This window comes from Parasteatoda tepidariorum, chromosome 11, assembly GCF_982258835.1.
Source record: "Parasteatoda tepidariorum strain Cologne lab strain chromosome 11, Ptep-v5.0, whole genome shotgun sequence".
Classification (NCBI taxonomy): Eukaryota; Metazoa; Arthropoda; class Arachnida; order Araneae; family Theridiidae; genus Parasteatoda; species Parasteatoda tepidariorum.
This window is the reverse complement of record NC_141765.1, coordinates 43975448-43994098: the sequence shown is the minus strand read 5'-3', so window position 1 is coordinate 43994098 and position 18651 is coordinate 43975448. Positions and strand designations below refer to the sequence as shown.

Sequence of the window (18651 nt, the reverse complement as noted above, 5' to 3'; positions counted from 1 at the left end):
ATTATAAAATCATTTTTTTCAATTATATTATTGAACTCAATTAGATTAATTGAAGAATTTAATGGTGCTAAAGTGGCTATATACTGGTCTGATAAAAACTAATGTAATTTCCCATTACATATCACATTGTTTTTTCTTTAAAGATTTTGATGGTCGTAACAAAGGAGAGGAAGAAGGAAATGATACTGATGCATTATCTTCAAATCGGGATGAAACAAAATCTTCATTAACGTCAAAAGCTCCATTAATAATGGAAGACACTTTAACAAAAGGGCCAGGAGCAAAGGAGCCCTTAATAACAGATGTGCCATCAATAACAAAAGCTCCACCAACTAAAGATATATTAACAACAATAGCTCCATTACCAAAAGCTTTATTAACAACTAAAGTTAATTTGGATCTATTAACAAAACTTGATGAAGCACTACCAGTTCTCCCTGTATCTCTTCCAATTGTTGATACACTACTAGATGAAGAGGTTTCTACCCCTGCAAATGCTGGACAGGCTTCTTTGTCAACTGCTTTGAGTTCTATCAGTGCAACAAAGGAAACTTCTCAATTGTCAATAACAGAAAAACCAACAATGGCTGTGACAACCAATTTGCCACAAAAATCCTCAGATAATCCAACCATAGCTATGGAACCAATGACTTCTCAAACACCGATTCAAAGCTTAAGCTCTTCAAAACAAACAAGTTTGGCTAGTACAGAACTTAAAAGCTCAACTCTACCCATGAGTGTGGATTCAACTTCATCTGCAATGATTGGCACCACTGTGTAGTATCGCTCATAAATATAAATTTCAACCATCTGGTTTACACAAATATGAGTACTACATATAACTACGTCTATTGTTTCAAAGTTTTAGTTCCTGAACTTCAAAAATATGTTTATTAACTTAAATAATTTTGAGATCAAGTATTGCTGAGTTAACCGAAAACTGTTTATCAATCAAAATTGAAAAGTTCACCGAAAGAAAGCTAGCTAATTTATTGTAATATGAAATACTTTGAATTGTAAGGATATTTTTAAAATATAATATTCCTTATATTTTACTGAGAAATAATATAGAACAGGTTTTAATATTACAAAGCAGCAAGTTTGGAAGTATCTCTTTGCCGTTCAAAGTATTTCATTTTGTAACATAAAATAAAAATTTGTGTTTTTTTTAAAAAATTGTTTTAAACAATCTTAAGGCATTTTGATAGGTTAAAGTAGTAATTCAGTTTTTTTTATCAACCTCAAGGCTTTTTCTCAAGCTATGAATTTCTAATAGCTATTTCATATGTCTGTGTTTTTAATAAAAAGGCAAATATGTAGTTTGGTATTGATGTAAATAAATGATTTCAAGCAATTATAAATACAGCTAACATACTATTTTATTTCATTTCTGTGACTAGTATCTTTCATAAAGTTACAGGACTGTACAAGTGCAGATTGTGCAACATACTTGAGAGTCCCTCAACAAACTAGAATTATGTGCACAATCTCTAACAACCAGCAAATATTTTTTTTCTTAAACATCTTATCTTCTTCACAAATACAGTTGTAAATTAACATTTTTTGATAACATGTCGAAGCCAAGACTACAAAATATTAAACAACTTAATTTTTGACTCATGAATAATTAAAAATGAATATGAAGTACAGTCCATAAAATTAAGAGAAGTAACTTGTAAAAACAATTCAATTTCCAAGAAACATAAATGTAGTTTAAACCTGTTTCATTGAAGCTCAATCTCACATCTTTTGATAAGTAGTCCATTTTAAATGTGATTACAGGTTTGTTTTATATATGTAGCTGGTTTCTTTATACAACAGTGCAATTCATTTTTTATCACAACCACAAGGACATTTTCTTATGAAGAATAGAAATAAGTTAAAATGAAATGTAAATAAAGCAAATTTTCTTTAAACACATATTTTTTTAACTATACACATAATTACAATCATTTTGATAAATAACAAAAAAATCAGAAAAATTAAGCAATGAAAATGTATAATCTCACAGATTTTGAAACACAGTCTACTAAATTGCACAACAAAAACATCTATAGTTTCATTGTAATGGTAATACAATACCAATGTAAATCAAATAAAAATTGCTTTGTCCTCAAGCCATTTTAAAAATTTATCCTGAAAGTACTTCAAGAGAAAAAAATTGTAAAGAAAAAGGCTTTATTACTAGTACAACAGAAGTTTAAAATAAATATTAGTGAACAAGTGTTATTAATGAACAATGTCCATCAAAGCCCAATCTATGAAACTATCAGAAAGAAGCAAAAATCATATTTATTTAATCTAAAACCCATAAAACCATAATATTCAAAGCCTGTATTTTAAAAATATTATAATTATACACATCTTTTAAGTTTTAATAAATCTTATGAATGATATTTCAAAAACATCAAGCATAAAGTTAAGCTTCGAAAGCCAATGTCCTCTTTAAGGGAAATAACAAGTGACTAAACCAGTCAACTTTTTTTTTAAAATAAAATATATATTATGTACAAAAAACATTTAATGCAACACCTAAGTCGATAAATTAGTCACAGTCATATCATTGCCACATAAGTCGTATCTAGTTTGAATAGGCACAGTCCTCTTGTTAATAAAGAAGTTATTATAACTTCACAGATGTCAATGGGCATCTGTAAAAAGGGTACTTTGGACCCTCAATTCAACAGTTTATTTAGTTGTGGAAGAATATTGTTTTATTAACATTTTTCAAAGTTTAAAAATAATACAACCAACCGAATTAAAAAAACAAGGTCTTTCGCTACAAGTAAACATTTTATGTTAAAATTTCATAATACCAAATATATCGTTAAAGATATGGGTTTTGAGATATAATTTTTTTTAATAATTTACTTATGGGAAAAAGAGCAAGTACACTCAAGGTATAGAAAAACACAAATTTTCTAGAAATATCAGTTCTATGCACAATGATCACAGACTCATGAAACAGTCATACATGCTATATAATGTCCATGCTGTTTTGTCAAAAGGCCAACATTTTAGCAATGGATTCTATCACAACTGTTTTATCCACGTAGGAAATAACCACAAGTGCAAGCCACCCTAGCCATCCAAGAACCTTTTTTTGTTCTCACCAAAAAAAAAAAAAAAAAACTACAAGCAATAATTTTGTGAAAAAGAATTCTTTACCCATTTAAATAAAAAAAGTTTATAATTGATATAATTAAAGTAAATAATTAAGTACCAATTTTGACAGTTATCAAAACAAAATTTGATTAAAACAAACCAGACACTGGTTTAGAGGAGTAATAACAATTGTGTTTAAGATTCACATGAAACTGCAAGAAGACCATAGCTCTGAAAATTCTTATCTCTTTTGATAAAATGTCAGACTTCACACGATGAATCATGCACATTACTGTATCACAAGAAGGCACATTTGAAAAAATGTACAATTTTTGGTAAGTTTCTAATGTTTGTCTTTAAAGAACATATGGGTGTTCTACACAACAATTAAACTGCCTAACGAATGCTACATGCAAGTTTATATGTATTGTCTCACTTCTATTGTCATACATGTATAAATATATATCAGTTGAAAAAATTATAACAGGCACTCACACTTTTATCAATTCCCGAAAAATATACTAGAGTTAAGTTACTTTTATAAGTAAATGGAATATTTTAATGCATTTAAAAAGACAGCGCGGTTTCTATACTGCAGCTCTACAAAAATTTACAGGATAATATATCCCTTTGATTTTTATCTTAAACAAAATAAATCTCATTATTTTTGATAAATACAAGTTACATATGTTATATGTATTATTAAGGGCATTCTTGATTATTTTTAAGCATTATAACTGCACTTGGCTCAGTGATTTAATGAAAAAAATATTGTTTCCTATCTACAAAGCAGTGATTGTCACACGTTGTCATTACTTGAATTAAACAATAAGTAATGACCTACGTCAATGTATACATGAAAAATTACTATACACTTAAACCAACCCTATTCCTCAACCACATGTTTGAATCTAGCATAAATTGTGTGACTGCATCATTTTGGTGTAAATAGGGAATTAAATACATAGTACAAATATTTTTCAAACATCTATCATAAAATGATGAAATTATTATTAAACTATTTTTTAATTTTAGTAAATTTTAAGGAGCATGAATTAAAAAAAATTTATATTGGTTGATAGCATTCACAAAATTTATACTCTTTGCAGTAGTGTAACTTTCATATCTATGAAAACTACATTTCACATAAGCTATCATTACAGTCTAAAAGAGCTACAATATCATAGAGAGAGATTTGCTAAGAATTAGTACCAATGCATGTTGGAATAGAAACTAATCGGGTTATATTTTTAACACTTTTATTATGAAAGTCTGTATGCACATTTAAAATATTCAAAAAAGTCATCTTAACTTTTTTTTTTAAATATTAAGAAAAGTAATTCGTTTAAATGTTGATAATTTAGTTATTTAATAAAAATGATAAAGCATTTAATGTTTGATTTATTTTATAATTAGTTTGACAATTACTGATAGATTAAAAAATAATTTTTTTTTAAGGTTTGTTATTTTTTTTCTTTTAAATAGCAGCAATGAACTTAATTTCCTTTAACTATAGCATACAGACTATCACATTTATTGAGGTTTTGTATTGTTTAGTGGATGGCCAGGGTGAAAAATAACAAAGGTTTTCTATTGGAACTTTAAGGGTGAGGAACCAAAATTGGGTGTTGGCGGTGTGCCATGAGAAAATAAAGCAGAGTCCATAGCACATGAACCAGAACTTGAATGGCTTCCAGAACTGGACCGGGAATGTAAGGCCAATGAGATGGAGGAGGCAATCGATTGTGAGGATTGCGAATAGGTTGGAGGCCTCTTGGAGTTTTCATTACTTTTTGATACAGCACAGTCTTTTATTGAATCGGCTGCATTGGTATCCTCTATCACAGCAGTTGCAGCTTCATCGGTAGATGCTAGAGCGATTGCGCTAGTTGATGCAATTGCACTAGGTGTGGCAGTAGCACTTGCTTTGCTTTTATCCTCTGAATCAGAGGCAGCATCAGAATTATCACCATATAGTTTCAAAGCTACTGCAAGATCCCTAAGTATCTCTGTTTCTTTTTCCTCAACGATGTTAAATCGCTCGTTAAACAAAGTGAAGTGCACAAATAAAGAATTTAAATGAGCGTGCATATTTAAAAGCACGATTTCTTTAAAGTGAATATGATAAATATGAGCCAGGACATGAAATAGCAATCGTTGTATTTTCTTGACAATTGACTCAAAAGAACTAGGGAAGTCACGATCTGCAACAAAAAAAATTTATAAAAATTAATAATCTTAACATTGCAATTCCAAATAAATTCATACAATGTGATTCCAACAATTTTGTTATGTTATAAAAAAAACTTTAGAACTTTAATAACCACAGAATGCACAGTGAGGTAAATTTTTGTCTGAAGGTTATAAATAAAAGCACAGAGTTAGAAGCAAAATAGTTAATTTAGGTATTTGAAATGTTAAATTGGAAGTATTGTTAAAATTCATTTTAAAGAGATTATTGGTAAAATTGCTATAAATTTCCTATAGGAGTGAAAGAACCTATCTACAAGGGTTTTCTTTTTATTACAAAAATGAATTGTGTACTTAGGAGGAAATTTTTTACTGATATGATACTCTAATGATAGCAAATTAGTTATTCTGTAATAACCACAGTATCCAACATAAAGAAATGTATACCAATGAGGTAAAAAAATTATAGCAGGATTGTTTTTAATACTGATGTGAAAAATGCAGCTGAATAAATTGTTGATAAATCATTAATAAAAATATAAATCGACAATTTTAAATAAAACTTCTGGTGAAGATGGAAAACTGCACATATTCAAGATCCATGATATAGATTTGATAGGCTTTGTAGTGGACCAAAGAAAAAATCAGGAAAGCATTTTTCAAAAAAATCTGCATAAAATTCAAGATATTTTTTGGAACAGTTGACATAAACCAAATTTCTTTTAAAAAAGACAAATGACAAACTAAAAAAAAGTAAAATTTGAACTTCTTAGGTCATATTTTATCGCAAAAGAATAATATATTACAGTTAATTTCAGGATTATTTGTTTGGTTCAGAAAGTTTCAACAGTTTCAGTAAAATTTCATAAATGGAGAGCTGAGCAACTCTTAACGATTTGAGATCAATATACATAGAAAAATTTTTATAGTACTGTTTTTATCCCATAAAAAAGAAAGACTTTTTCTGCCTGTCTTGGTCAATGCAAGTGAAACTTGGATTCTTAATATAGACACTCAGTGCCCCCTGAATAATTTTTAAGAAAAATCCTTCGGATTATTTTTGGCTCAAAACAAGAGAAGTTGTTAACAAACTAGATATAACTTTGAGTTAAATAAGCAGCCACAGATAATACAAGTCATCTAGAACAATAGGTAAAGACAGCTTGGTCATGTCTAGGGAAGACTATAAATTAATGTAGCTATTGCAACTTTTAAAAGTACCTATGTAATCTTAGGGCCAGAGGGAGATCAAACAGACTGCTAGAGGACACTGTAAAAAACCTAAGTGCCTGGAAAGCGAAAATCGGAGACTAATCACCATAGATATGAAATCTTGAAAAATGCATGTAGTTGGGGCAGGCAAGGCCTACAAAGGGCTGTCGTGCTGATAAAAAAGAAGTTGCTTAAAAAATAACCAGTACCTATTAGCTAATATTCCTTTATACCAATTTTTAATTAAAATTTGTAATGAAAGATTTCTTTTATAAATTTTTTTTAAAAAAGTAGTGTCTCAATAATTTCAAAACAAAAACTCAATATGCAGCATTACCTTTTTGAAGAAAGGTAGAAAGGTAATTTAGTGGTTGATCCCTCAATTCAATATTTGAAAGTTCTGTGACATGATGTAATTACTGTTTTCTAGATTGGAATTGATCGTTTTGAGAATCAGATGAAAGAGATAAATCAATATTTGTGAAAGAAAAAAACTCTACCCTACAAGATTTTTTATTGCATATGCAGATATTAATTTGCTGATAGCCTCTGAATTCATCTCCATAAAAATTTGATAGTTTAGAATAATTAATTGTGTTTCATTTTTCATAAAATGATTTTATTTGCAAAAATTTTGTAATAAATCCAATGGGTTAGGAAAACCATGCATTATAACTAGCTAATGGTCCCCAAGTTGGTGACCATTAACAAGCATTATTAATAAAAATGAAAAGATAATGGATTGAAAATCTAAATCTTTCAATTCTTCAAATCAATTTGCAATTGTGTTCATAGAAAATAGGATGCTTTAGAGACACACAAAAATCAAGATTACCAGAACAAAAAGTTAAAAATAAGGACAAAATATTTTTCTTCAAGAATATCAAGACAACTACAAGCCCTGTATTCGATTACAAAATTTTATGTTTTAGATTAATAATTACAGTAAATCAAAGGTTTATTAGTAATATGGCTCATATATCTTAAGGCTTTGAAACAACAAAGCTTCTATGCGGCAAAATATCTAATGAATAATATTCATTCAGCAAGTTAAATACAACATTTTAATTATAGTATTTATACATAATTAATCAGACAAATTAAAATTGATTTTATATTCTTCACAACTTTGAAATGAAAATTGGAATCTTGCTTTCAATGAGACTCATAAAAGAATGTAATATTGCATGGAGAATTCATTACATGTATGCAGGAATTCATTACAAATTAACATAAATTGTTAGCTTAAGATTTAATTTCAATAGCAAAACACAAAGAAAACATTTATTATAAATAAGAAATTATAATGAATGTTATCTTTTTGAATATGAAGAGAGAAACTCTAAACATTTAAATGTAATTTTAAGAAAAAATAAGAAAAAAAAATAATTTAAAGTCTTTCGTTTTCAAAAATGAAATATCTTATAGAAATAAAAAAAAATTAATGAAAACCAATTAGTGACAAGATTATAAAGTGTTTATGGGCAAACAAACATGAACTGATTTTAAAAAATTTATATCCTCAAACAAATTACAAAAAACAACTTTTTGTAATTTCATCATTTGAATACTAACTTTCAAACATTTAAAAAATGTGAAATAAATAATTATGAAATCTGCTTAAACAATGATTAGTATTTTGACAACATCACATTCCTGTTACAGCCTGATGCTGGCCAAGGACCATGGATGTTAAGGCTCCACAATTTTGTGCCCAACAGCATGATTGTGGCAATGTGGTCAGCATTGTGCAAAGGTAGCCTTTACTTCAGACAAGCTGGTACCCAGCAATCTGAAGCTGGGTGGGCTTCAAGCCACCACTGGGGATCGAACCTCAGTTTTTCACAATGACAGTTTATTACTTTAACTAATGAACCATGGGACTCCTTAAATGCCAAAAAGCCATTTTAATATGAAATAGATTGAAGTTTTACAGATACAAGATTCTAAAACTAAACGGCTTTTATATTGAAATGAAAGCACTGCTTTTGACGCTGAGTAATAACTAGAATATATTTAACCTATACCTAATATTTTACTCCTAGACACCACTAATTAATAAGTATATTATTTTTCACAAACTTTTACTTAAGCAATTTTTAAAAAAATCATATTATTAAACTATAATTCTTTTTGTGAAATAAAATATACAAAGTAAAAACACCTAAGAACTTAATCATACTTCAGCCCATACAATTTAACTTCATCTAGTTAAGCAAAATTTTGTCAAATTATTAGATGTTTTGGTTTATATTTTGTCCAACCACTATTATATACGGTGAGCAAACTAACTTTCAATAAGAGATTGTTCTATCAAGCAAAAAATAAATGTAATAAAAAAAATTTGAGATGCAATAATAAAAATATTGATATATATAGCAAAATTTTATCTATTAACTCATACTTGGATAAAATAACACAATCAATAAAATATACAGCTTCATTTATTATTAAAAGACAAAAAGGAAACTAAATTTTTCAATTTTATGAGCTTCTCCCAGAACAAACTTCTGACAGAACATTTGAAAGCATGACTTAGGATCTAAAATGAGTTTTTGAAAAGTATATTTCAGATTGATTTATTAAATTGCTTTTTGTGAAAACTTAAAAGGAAATATAGTTATATATTAACCTTAGAACTGCAAGATGAGTCATTTTTGATTAAAAAAATTTTTGAGTTTCTTAAACAAATTTTCCAGTAATTGCTTGACAATTCTATACACAACTATGCCTTTTTCAATGTGCAAAAAGAACGATCCCAATATTGAAACAATTTGTTATAAATTAAACAATACAAATACATACCAAGTAAACGAAAACAAATCTAATTCACATTCATCTCATACTATAAAAATATAATAGTCTAATTTTTAAATGTTGTGATTGTCAAAATTCTTTTAAATCTAATGAAAAACAGAAATTTTGCAACAACTCAAAATATTTTAGAAATATCTCATGTTTTAACATTAGTTAGAATAAATAATTTATAATTCTTTTAATTGTTCAACACTACTTATAAATAAAAGCTTAAAAAATACCGTCTAAATGTAAAAATATTGATAAAAATAATGTGATGCATAAAAGAAATATACAAACCAAATTTTGTAGGAAAAATTGATTCATCATATAATGTTCTTTGAGTGAATGTCATAACACAATCAATGTACTGAGGAGCAGCAACTTTGCACTTTTTTCCTTTTTCATCAAACCACAGGTATTGCCTAAAATATAAAATTACAAATAAATAAACAAGAGAGTAGCTCAGATTCAAAACAGACTGGCAACTATAAAAATATCACGTTAGGTTTTTATAAATGCTTTGTTAAGTTAGTATTAAGTATGTGTTGTTGCATTTTTGCTAAGACTTAACAATAGGAACATACAATTTTATGGGCATAATTTTTAAATTTTCTAAAAGAAAACCGATGTTAACCCCTATTGCAGAGACTCCAAAAACTACAAATTCTCGGCATTGCCAGAAAATATTTTGCCTAGTGGTATTTAGTGTAATGTATTAGTACTTTAATAAATTAGAATTTAAAGAATTTTGTCCACCACTAAGCACAAGTAATTTTTTAATTGATACATATAAGGTCATATAAATGAATGCGTAAATTCGTAGGTTATAATAATTTTGCAAAAAAATTCTGTTTATTTCAAAATATTCTGCTTTAGTTCACTACCACTGAATAAAATGACAAGTAGCAGCCTCAAATAGTAACAGTCACTGATATTTTAACAATGCTTCTCATTTTTTCCTGGTTTCTCACTTTTTGTTTAAAAAAAAGTGGAGATTTTGTATATTTAGGCAAATCAAGTATTAAATTATCTTGTTAACAATAGATGTATGCATCTTTTATTACCTGGTACCAAAATGTACCCACAAATAAGTAACCATAACCACAAATTTATTTAAAATAAAGTCATATGTGCATTTCATTATTTTTACATTGATATTTTAAGATAATAGCACAAGAAAATTGCTTATATTGGATCTAAATCAAAAGCGTTTCTAATAACTTGAGTTAATTTGCTATCAAAATCAACATTTATATCAAGTAATACTTACTATATTTTATGCATAAAAAAGATATACAGTTTACAGGTTTTGCTATCTATAAAGATCTCTTTCAAATTTATTTTTGATTGAGAATATTACAAAATATAGAACTGAATGTCTTATAACCTGCATTACTTACTCAGGGTGGCCACTCAAATAAGATTTCTAATTTCCCTGATTTTTCCAGGTTTTCCAGATAAAAATCCTAAAATATCCAGGTTTTTGTTTCTTTTTTCTTATAAAGTGTAGGATGTGTACAAGAAAAGTGTCTATATTATAAAATATTTTATTCAAAATGTTTGTTTTTTTAACATACCTTTTAAAAAATAATTTATTTTGACAATTTGTCAAGATTTTTTTATTTATTTTTCAAATGTTTTGGTACGAAATTTTGAATCAAAAATCATATATTGACCAACAAAAGAGTAAAATTAAATATTAATACAGATATAGTTGGTTCTCAAAAAAATCATTTTTTTAAAATATGTTATAAAAGGTTAAAATGAAATAGAAAAAATTAGCATTAATGCAACAATTGTAATGATTTATCGACAAACATTGCTGTTAGTGATTGTAAAAAAATGTGTGATTGGTTGGTTTGCTGAGAAAAAATAGTTCACAGATTTCTTTGAATGGGAGTAGAAAAGCTTTCAGACAAAGAGTGCAATATAAAATCTATTATTATTAAATTATAACCAACTAATTTTTGGAGAATTTTATAAAGTTAAAAATACAAGAACATTTTGTCAAAATAAAAATAAAAAATTACCACCAAAGCATCGGAACAAACTTGAGCCATAAATGGATTCTGCCCAAGGACAGAATTTAGCACCCGTGGGAGAATTTTATGTGGCATTCTAGTTTAATGGAGCAAATTTTGATTCAAGCAAAGTATCGCTAAGTTGATGATAATTCAACTGTTTGGCGATACATTTCTGTTTAAAAAAAGTGGGTATAATGGATGAAATAATTTAAATTAGTGAAATTAAAAAAATTATCAAAGAAACAATTTCCAGCTTTTCTTTATAATTCCCTGATTTTTCCAGGTTTTCATCCAAATTTCCCTGATATTTCCAGGTTTTTTCCAGTATAAAAAAAATTCCCTGATAATTCCAGGTTTTCAAGGTTTTCCAGGTGGGTGGCCACCCTGTTACTTAAATGAATAAAAGTAAAATTAGGTAAGGACTCAACTTTATAGCAAATCCAAGCAAATATTATTATTTTTATTTTTTAATGACATTCAGCAGATTATCAAATATTTTATATAGCTAGAAAAATAATGGCAAAATAAAAACGAATATTAATATTGAATAGAAAAATTAAATGCTATAATAATAAAACAAGAAGAACTGTTAGATTTATTAAACTAACTGAAATTAGAAATTTTCACAACACAAAAAATAAAAGTAAACAGACTATCTTAAGGCAACATTTACTTTTTTTAAAACCTGATTAGAAATAGACCTATTATAAACTGTTTGGATAGCACATTTTTGTCACTAATTCACTAAAGACAGAATTTTTTAACAATGAAAAGTAATGACTAATAGTCTTAAGCAAAATTTACATTTGACTATTTCAAACTATATTTTATAATTTAAAACATTTAAATTATATTAACATTTAACATTTAAATTATATTAATAAACAGTGTAAATTATATTTTAAAGAAATCTTTATTTTAAAAAACTTTATAAAATTTTTTAAATATTAATTTAATATAATTTGACTAAGAAATCAAATTTTAATATTTTATACAGTTTACAACTTTCTTCAGCTATGTAGCTACCTAATATGAAATCCACCAATAAATGTAAGAAAATAATGAATAAATCAATAAATTACTTATTATTCTTGTGAATGTTACTTATTAAGGGTGTTAGCACCTAATGTTAAAATATAAGAAAATAGTGCATTCATATTTTATAAGATTAATGTGGGACAAGTTTGTATAGGAATTTCAGTTCAATACAAGACTTTCCCATTAAATAACAAGAATTGGGGATAGTTTTTTTTTGGAAACAAAAACAGGTGAAAACGCTCAGTCAATAAAAAAAAATAGATGCAAGAATATAAATATACTCACATAAAAACAGAACAAAAGTGCAATATTTGTAGGGAAGGGGGGAAAATACCCTTTTAAGCTAATAGTTCTATAAATGGTGGATTTTTTTTAAAAAAAAAAAAGAATTTTCAACTTTTAAATGCAAATCTTAAAAAATTTTTTCATTCTCATATAGAAAATTTGAATGCAAAGTTTACTTATAATTTAAATAACTTCGAGCATATTTTCTGAAATGCACAGTCAAGAAAAGAAAATTCCATACCTTCCATTTGGACCATTCATATCTGGACAACCTGACATTGTACAAAACTCAGATATAGTTCCATATACTAAATTTGTGTGATCAAAAAATGCTATTGCTAAAATAAATAAAAGAAAAGATTAATATTTTTTTCAATTGTAACTACAAATATTCAGAAAATAGTAAAATAATACAAGTTAAATAATAATAATCAATATTCAGAAAAGAGCAAAAAAATGCAAAAAATAAAATAATTATACATACTATGAGAAGCTAGCCATTCATTATATTCTATGCCAGGTGGCAAATCTATGACTTCTCTAAGCCTAGTTTCAGGAACACTACATTCCAAAACAGCTTGTTCTAAATAAAGTTTAGATTCTTCTTGAGATGTTGTAACAGCATCTTTTTCTTTGCGACGAGCCTTCCTGAAATTAGAAAGTATAACTTAATACTATGCTAAATCACACTATCAAAAAATAAATAAATATGAAGATAAATAATATTAAAAGAGAAATAATATGAATGCATTTGATGTGTCGTCTTAGTTCTTTATCTTCGATTCTAGACACATAAGAAAAGTAAAACACACCCTTTTTTGCAACCTAATAGAATGTTTTTTTTAAAAATATTTCTTTCAAAGTTATGAAGCAGTAGTATATGATGCTGCCATTTAACTAGCTGAATATATGCTCTTAGGATGCAAACAAATAAGGAAAAACTCAAATTATGTTTTTAATGAATTTTGAAATATACTTTTGATTATTTATATTAATAGCTATTTTATTTTTAATATTTTATAACCGTTGTTGAACAGTCAACTCAATTTTGAGTTTAAACACTATCATTGTTCAACTCTGAAGCATAGTAATTTTGAACTTAATCCATAAGACAAGAGAACACCTGGATCAAGTATTGGGAGAAATTTGTCTTCGTGGAGGACTTTTTGATGTAACTAACCCGCATATGACCACCACAAAAACCTCCCATGGTTAGCCTGATGGAAAAGGGACTCTGATCCATGATCCGTCTACCACTGATGATATATTACGCCAGCACTGTGGTTGGTGCGAGTCAGGTGCTGAATTTGTATTGACATGTCATTGCAGGGATTCAAACCCAGGTCACCTTATTGGGAGGTGAGTTCTCTCTCCCTTGAGCCACCACATTTTATATATAATTAGTAAAATATAACTTCAAATCTTGTTTAAATACTTTATTTTTATAATAAAGTTACAGCCCATACATATCAGGTAGTTAAATTTTATGGTGTTAGATACCGTACAAATATTTTAAAAATGCATCTGTCGATGCTATTCATAAGCAAATAAAAAAAATTCATAAGTTTTTAACAAATAATTGCATTTTTAAAAAAATTTAAATGTTTTATTTATTAAATATAGATCTGATAAAAATTTCTTTTCGTTTGTGCTAAAAAATGCAACATATTACAGATATTATAGAAATACATCAATCTATCAGATCCAACGCTAGCATCATTAATTTTCAATAAGTACCAAATAATGTAAAGCTAGTAACATTCACATGATTGTTAAGTACCAAATAATTTAAAGAATTCAAATATGAACAGACCAGAAGGGAACTTCACGAAGTGAGAAAACTTTTAACCTAATGATGAAGTTTTTACAAAGCTTTTTTTTCTTTCATGGTTTGAAGGAACTGAATAAGATATACCAATTAATTTAGTTTCGAAATCAAGCACAAAACCATACATTCTCTAAATATTAACTTATTTTCAATGGATTTAAGTTCTGAACAAAGCAAAGAAAGAGGGTAGCGAAAGAAATTTTGCATAGCGTTTCTCTTACATTAACTGCAACGATAATCTTATTTTCCAGCTCCTTAGAGACTCATTTGATGTGTTGGGAAATTTTTATGCATGCACTGTGAAGCTCTAAAAGCATTAGAGTTAGTGGGAAACTGTAATGCTATGAAAAATCTCTCTATTTTTAATAAAATGAGACCCAAAAAGTTCACTTACGTGAGAAATAGAATGTTCTCGTCTCTTATTTTTATCTATTTTTTTTTTTGGGGTGCGTGTTTTGCAAGAATCTGCGATAGTTTCATGCAAAAAATACTTTGTAATTGTGTTTCTTTATTAAATTTAATAATGGGCGATTCTATTTTAAATATATGATAATGAAGTTTTTACATAATGTTAAACTATGTTATTTTAAATGCCAAAATTCAAAATAAATTGGTTCCTGAAAATAATAAAAGTTTATTGTTGTAAATAAAAAGTTGCATTTTAAATTACTGATTGGATTTATTTAACCAATATAAATTTTGTCATTTAACATCACTAAGTTACTTCAACATAATACAAAAAAAGTTATATTATACAAATTTCCATTTTTTAATCATTAATAAGTAAAAAAAAACATTTAAAATGCTTTCTTGCATTAAATTAAATTAAGAACAAACAATTTTATAATTGTTTTCAAAAACAATTTTAAGTTACGAAATGCCAGTTGTTGTTGTCGGTCATTAAGGCTGGGGGGGGGATTGTTCTTGTTTTTCAGTGGCTCCATCTATGGCTAAGAATTCGACTTCTACTACACCCGTTTACAGGGCGGACCCATTCATACATCCATTTATTCGACCACAGATCGTAATTTTGACCTGAATCAGAGAACAATCAATCTCCAATTCAGTATCCCCAGAGGTATTGATTTGTTATGGGGACGTCGAGGACTGTGTGACCCGACTGATTTAACCTGCACCAGTCAACGTTTACCACACGGGGAATCTTCGACCAACTGGATTCAAACTCCCGCTCTCACAAACGTGAGTCTAGCGTAGCGCCTTGCCAACCAGGCTATCCCGGCCACGTAATGCCAGTGATATAATGAAATAAAATGATAATCCCTATACTTTTAGGGCCAAAAATCTGAATAAGTCAAAAATTTTATCGCCAATTTTGTCTTTTAATTAAAAATTGGCATTCAGTAATAAGTAAATTTCAGCCTCGCATCTTTAAATACACGGTATTCGTTATTAATAAAAACTCGAATGTTAAAACGGGTGAATAGGTTAGGAAGAAATAATACGTCAAATTTTCTACCTATCTATCTAACTTAGCTTTCAAAATTAGAATTGAAATATTGGAAAAACTAGAGAAATTTAAGAAATTTCATAAACGGAATGCTTGCTGTATGCCAATTAATCACATTGCGATCTAATATTCTTCTAGTATGTATTACAAAATAAAATTCATGCAAAAATGTTAGTAAGACATATTTCCAAGTTATTTACAATATTTATAAGCAACAAAAAGTTAAATACCAATAACTTGTATTGTTGTAGAAAAGCTTTATAAAATATTACTGTGATGCCTAACAATTTAATTGTATGTATAGGTTATTTAAGACTGTTTAAATAAACAGAATTTGCTGCATTGTAGAAGCAGTTTGGAACCAAAATTTCTAAACAAAGCACTATTTTTCATCGAGAAAATATTTGCAAAAACAAAAACGAAAGGAAGAGGGTCTAAGTTGAAATGATACCTTACATCCTTTTAGTCTTGGCTTATCAGGAAACAGTAGCATCCCGGAAGCTCTTACTTCCGGTCCTCCCGTTTTTTCTTTTTTTTTACTAGATTAAAAAGTTTTCAGATTTTCATTTAAAGTGTATTTTTCATTAATTATATTGAAAAGCCCTCAATTAACCATGAATTTCATAAAATAGTTATAAAATAGCATTTGATTATATTTTGAGGGGAGAGTTATTGGTAAGCCCTCGTCCATTAATTAATATAATATTTGGATCAATAATGAACAAATATTTTTGTCACAAGCAGAATTTTATTTTGACAGGGGTTGAGAGATTCGGAAAGTTTTCATACACACTAAAACTTGAAGTTGACACTGTTATTTAAAACTATTTTTAAGAGACGTGATTTTAATAAATGTTTTCCTGCAGAACATCAATATTGATTAATTAAAATACGCTCAATATAATTTCAATTTGAAAAATAAGAAGTTAAATTTTGAAAGTTAAGGATATTTATTATTTTTTTAAATATGCGAAACGTACAGGAGAAAGACGAAACTTAGAAGACACAGAACAACTTTTAAGTAGTATATATCTTTTTATAATAGGATGAATTTGTAATAAAACAAAATCGGACCATGAGCTAAAATAGGATGTAATAAAATATTGGTAAATCATGAAGAACCATTCAATTCAAAAGTCTGGGTTTACTACAGTTAGTATGGCTATACAAATATTGACAATATTGTCGACGTAATTTATTTTACTACGCACTCAAGTAATGCAGTTGTTTCGTACTTTTAGGTAAAATTGCTAAAACGGCAACATTACAATAGAAATATCTGAATACTATACATTAAAAAAAAATAATTTGTAAAAATTAGATCGTATTACAAAATTATGTCAACATACTCACGTCTAGATAGTAATACGATAAGCAGTCCAGATGTTTCGGAAAATATTTCAAAAACGTTTGTATAGAAAGCAAATGATATTTTGAAAGATAGAAAATTAACAAAATTAAAATCCCTATTTTGTGTAATTGGGAAGAAAAAATAAAAATTGAAACAAAAAGAAATAACTAGACTTTTTTTTTTCATTTTATTTTCAAATTTTCGCAGTTTTCGAAACTGAGTTTTATCTTTCAGGAATATTGATATAGGTACGACTGATACTTTTAAATTAAATGCATATCCATTTTTTTTCTTTCCATAATATTACATACTATAAATACAAAATATCTCACTAATATTAACACAAAATTTTAGAGCAAATAACTCAAGGGTTCCAAATAATTCTTTTTCATCTTTGTTTTTTAGATTATGTGGGTTTTTTTTTTTAAATGCAAACACAACACAACTTAAATTTTTTTAAATAAATAAATAAAAGGTATTTCAGTAATGCTTTTCCCCTCTTCCATTATTATGTACATATTTCCATTAGTATTAAAATATATTATACTAGTATTAAAATATATTTTGCAAATGTAGTTATAAGAGACAGAAACTATCCGGTAAGTTGAAGATAAGTTTGTTAAGGTCTTTATTTATTTTTTTTTCTTAAAATTTAAACCAGGAACTTTATTTACCTGAGGAAAGATAGGGAAAAATTTAAAACCAGATAAATATGTTTGAAACACTTTTTTCCAATCATTGCTTTAATTGACGATACTGCTATTTTCCCTTACAATTAATCTTATTTTTTTTAACATTTGAAAAGAAATTGACGAGTTTAATACAATATCTTGCATTACAGGTAGTAATTTTGTACAAGGACACCAACAAAATCTGACGTCAAAGTACTGCATAAACATTTACATTGTACGAAAGAACCGTTGCTCTGAGTATAATTTTGAGCACAAATTTCTTTTGAGAAATGTAACACAGATGATAATCAAACAATGATAAACATGTTTATAAATCATATAACTTAATGATATTTTAAGCAAAACAATAAAATAATCCAGGATCTTTGACAATAACAGTAATCGAAATAACTGGACTCTGAACAGAGAAAAGTTAAATATAAAAGGTCGTAAACGCCACCAGCCGTAACAATTGTCCTTCACCTGAGGCTAGCATGTCTACCTCCTGACAACTAGGTTTTTCCAAGTGGAAAAATAATTAGAAGAGCTGGAAATAGCAATGGATAGGAAATAGAGGGAAAAAAGAATTTGAAAAATCCACAGCGAAATTCATAAGATATCTTTTAAAAATATTCTCCAGTTGAAAAAAAAATTTAAAGCGAATTTTCTATTAATTTATA

At 27.6% G+C, this 18651-nt stretch overlaps 2 protein-coding genes across 6 annotated transcripts in view; one reads left to right on the top strand and one right to left on the bottom strand.

Annotated features, from left to right (window-relative positions):
• LOC107457067 (zonadhesin) overlaps nucleotides 1-1361 on the top strand; it is a 33366-nt gene extending 32005 nt beyond the window's left edge. Inside the window, exon 16 of the mRNA XM_016075114.4 lies at nucleotides 144-1361. Coding sequence (XP_015930600.1) covers nucleotides 144-781 — 638 coding nt within the window. The 3' untranslated portion in view covers nucleotides 782-1361. The remainder of the gene's footprint in view (nucleotides 1-143) is intronic.
• The window catches only part of LOC107457068 (MOB kinase activator-like 2), a 227045-nt gene continuing 209755 nt past the window's right edge, over nucleotides 1362-18651 (bottom strand). For all 5 annotated transcript variants that reach the window (XM_016075120.4, XM_016075116.4, XM_016075115.4 and 2 more), the window contains exons 2-5: nucleotides 13138-13301; nucleotides 12895-12991; nucleotides 9604-9728; nucleotides 1362-5309 (exon numbers count right to left, since the gene is read on the bottom strand). In XM_016075120.4, coding sequence (XP_015930606.1) covers nucleotides 4696-5309; nucleotides 9604-9728; nucleotides 12895-12991; nucleotides 13138-13301 — 1000 coding nt within the window. In that variant the 3' untranslated portion in view covers nucleotides 1362-4695. The remainder of the gene's footprint in view (nucleotides 5310-9603; nucleotides 9729-12894; nucleotides 12992-13137; nucleotides 13302-18651) is intronic.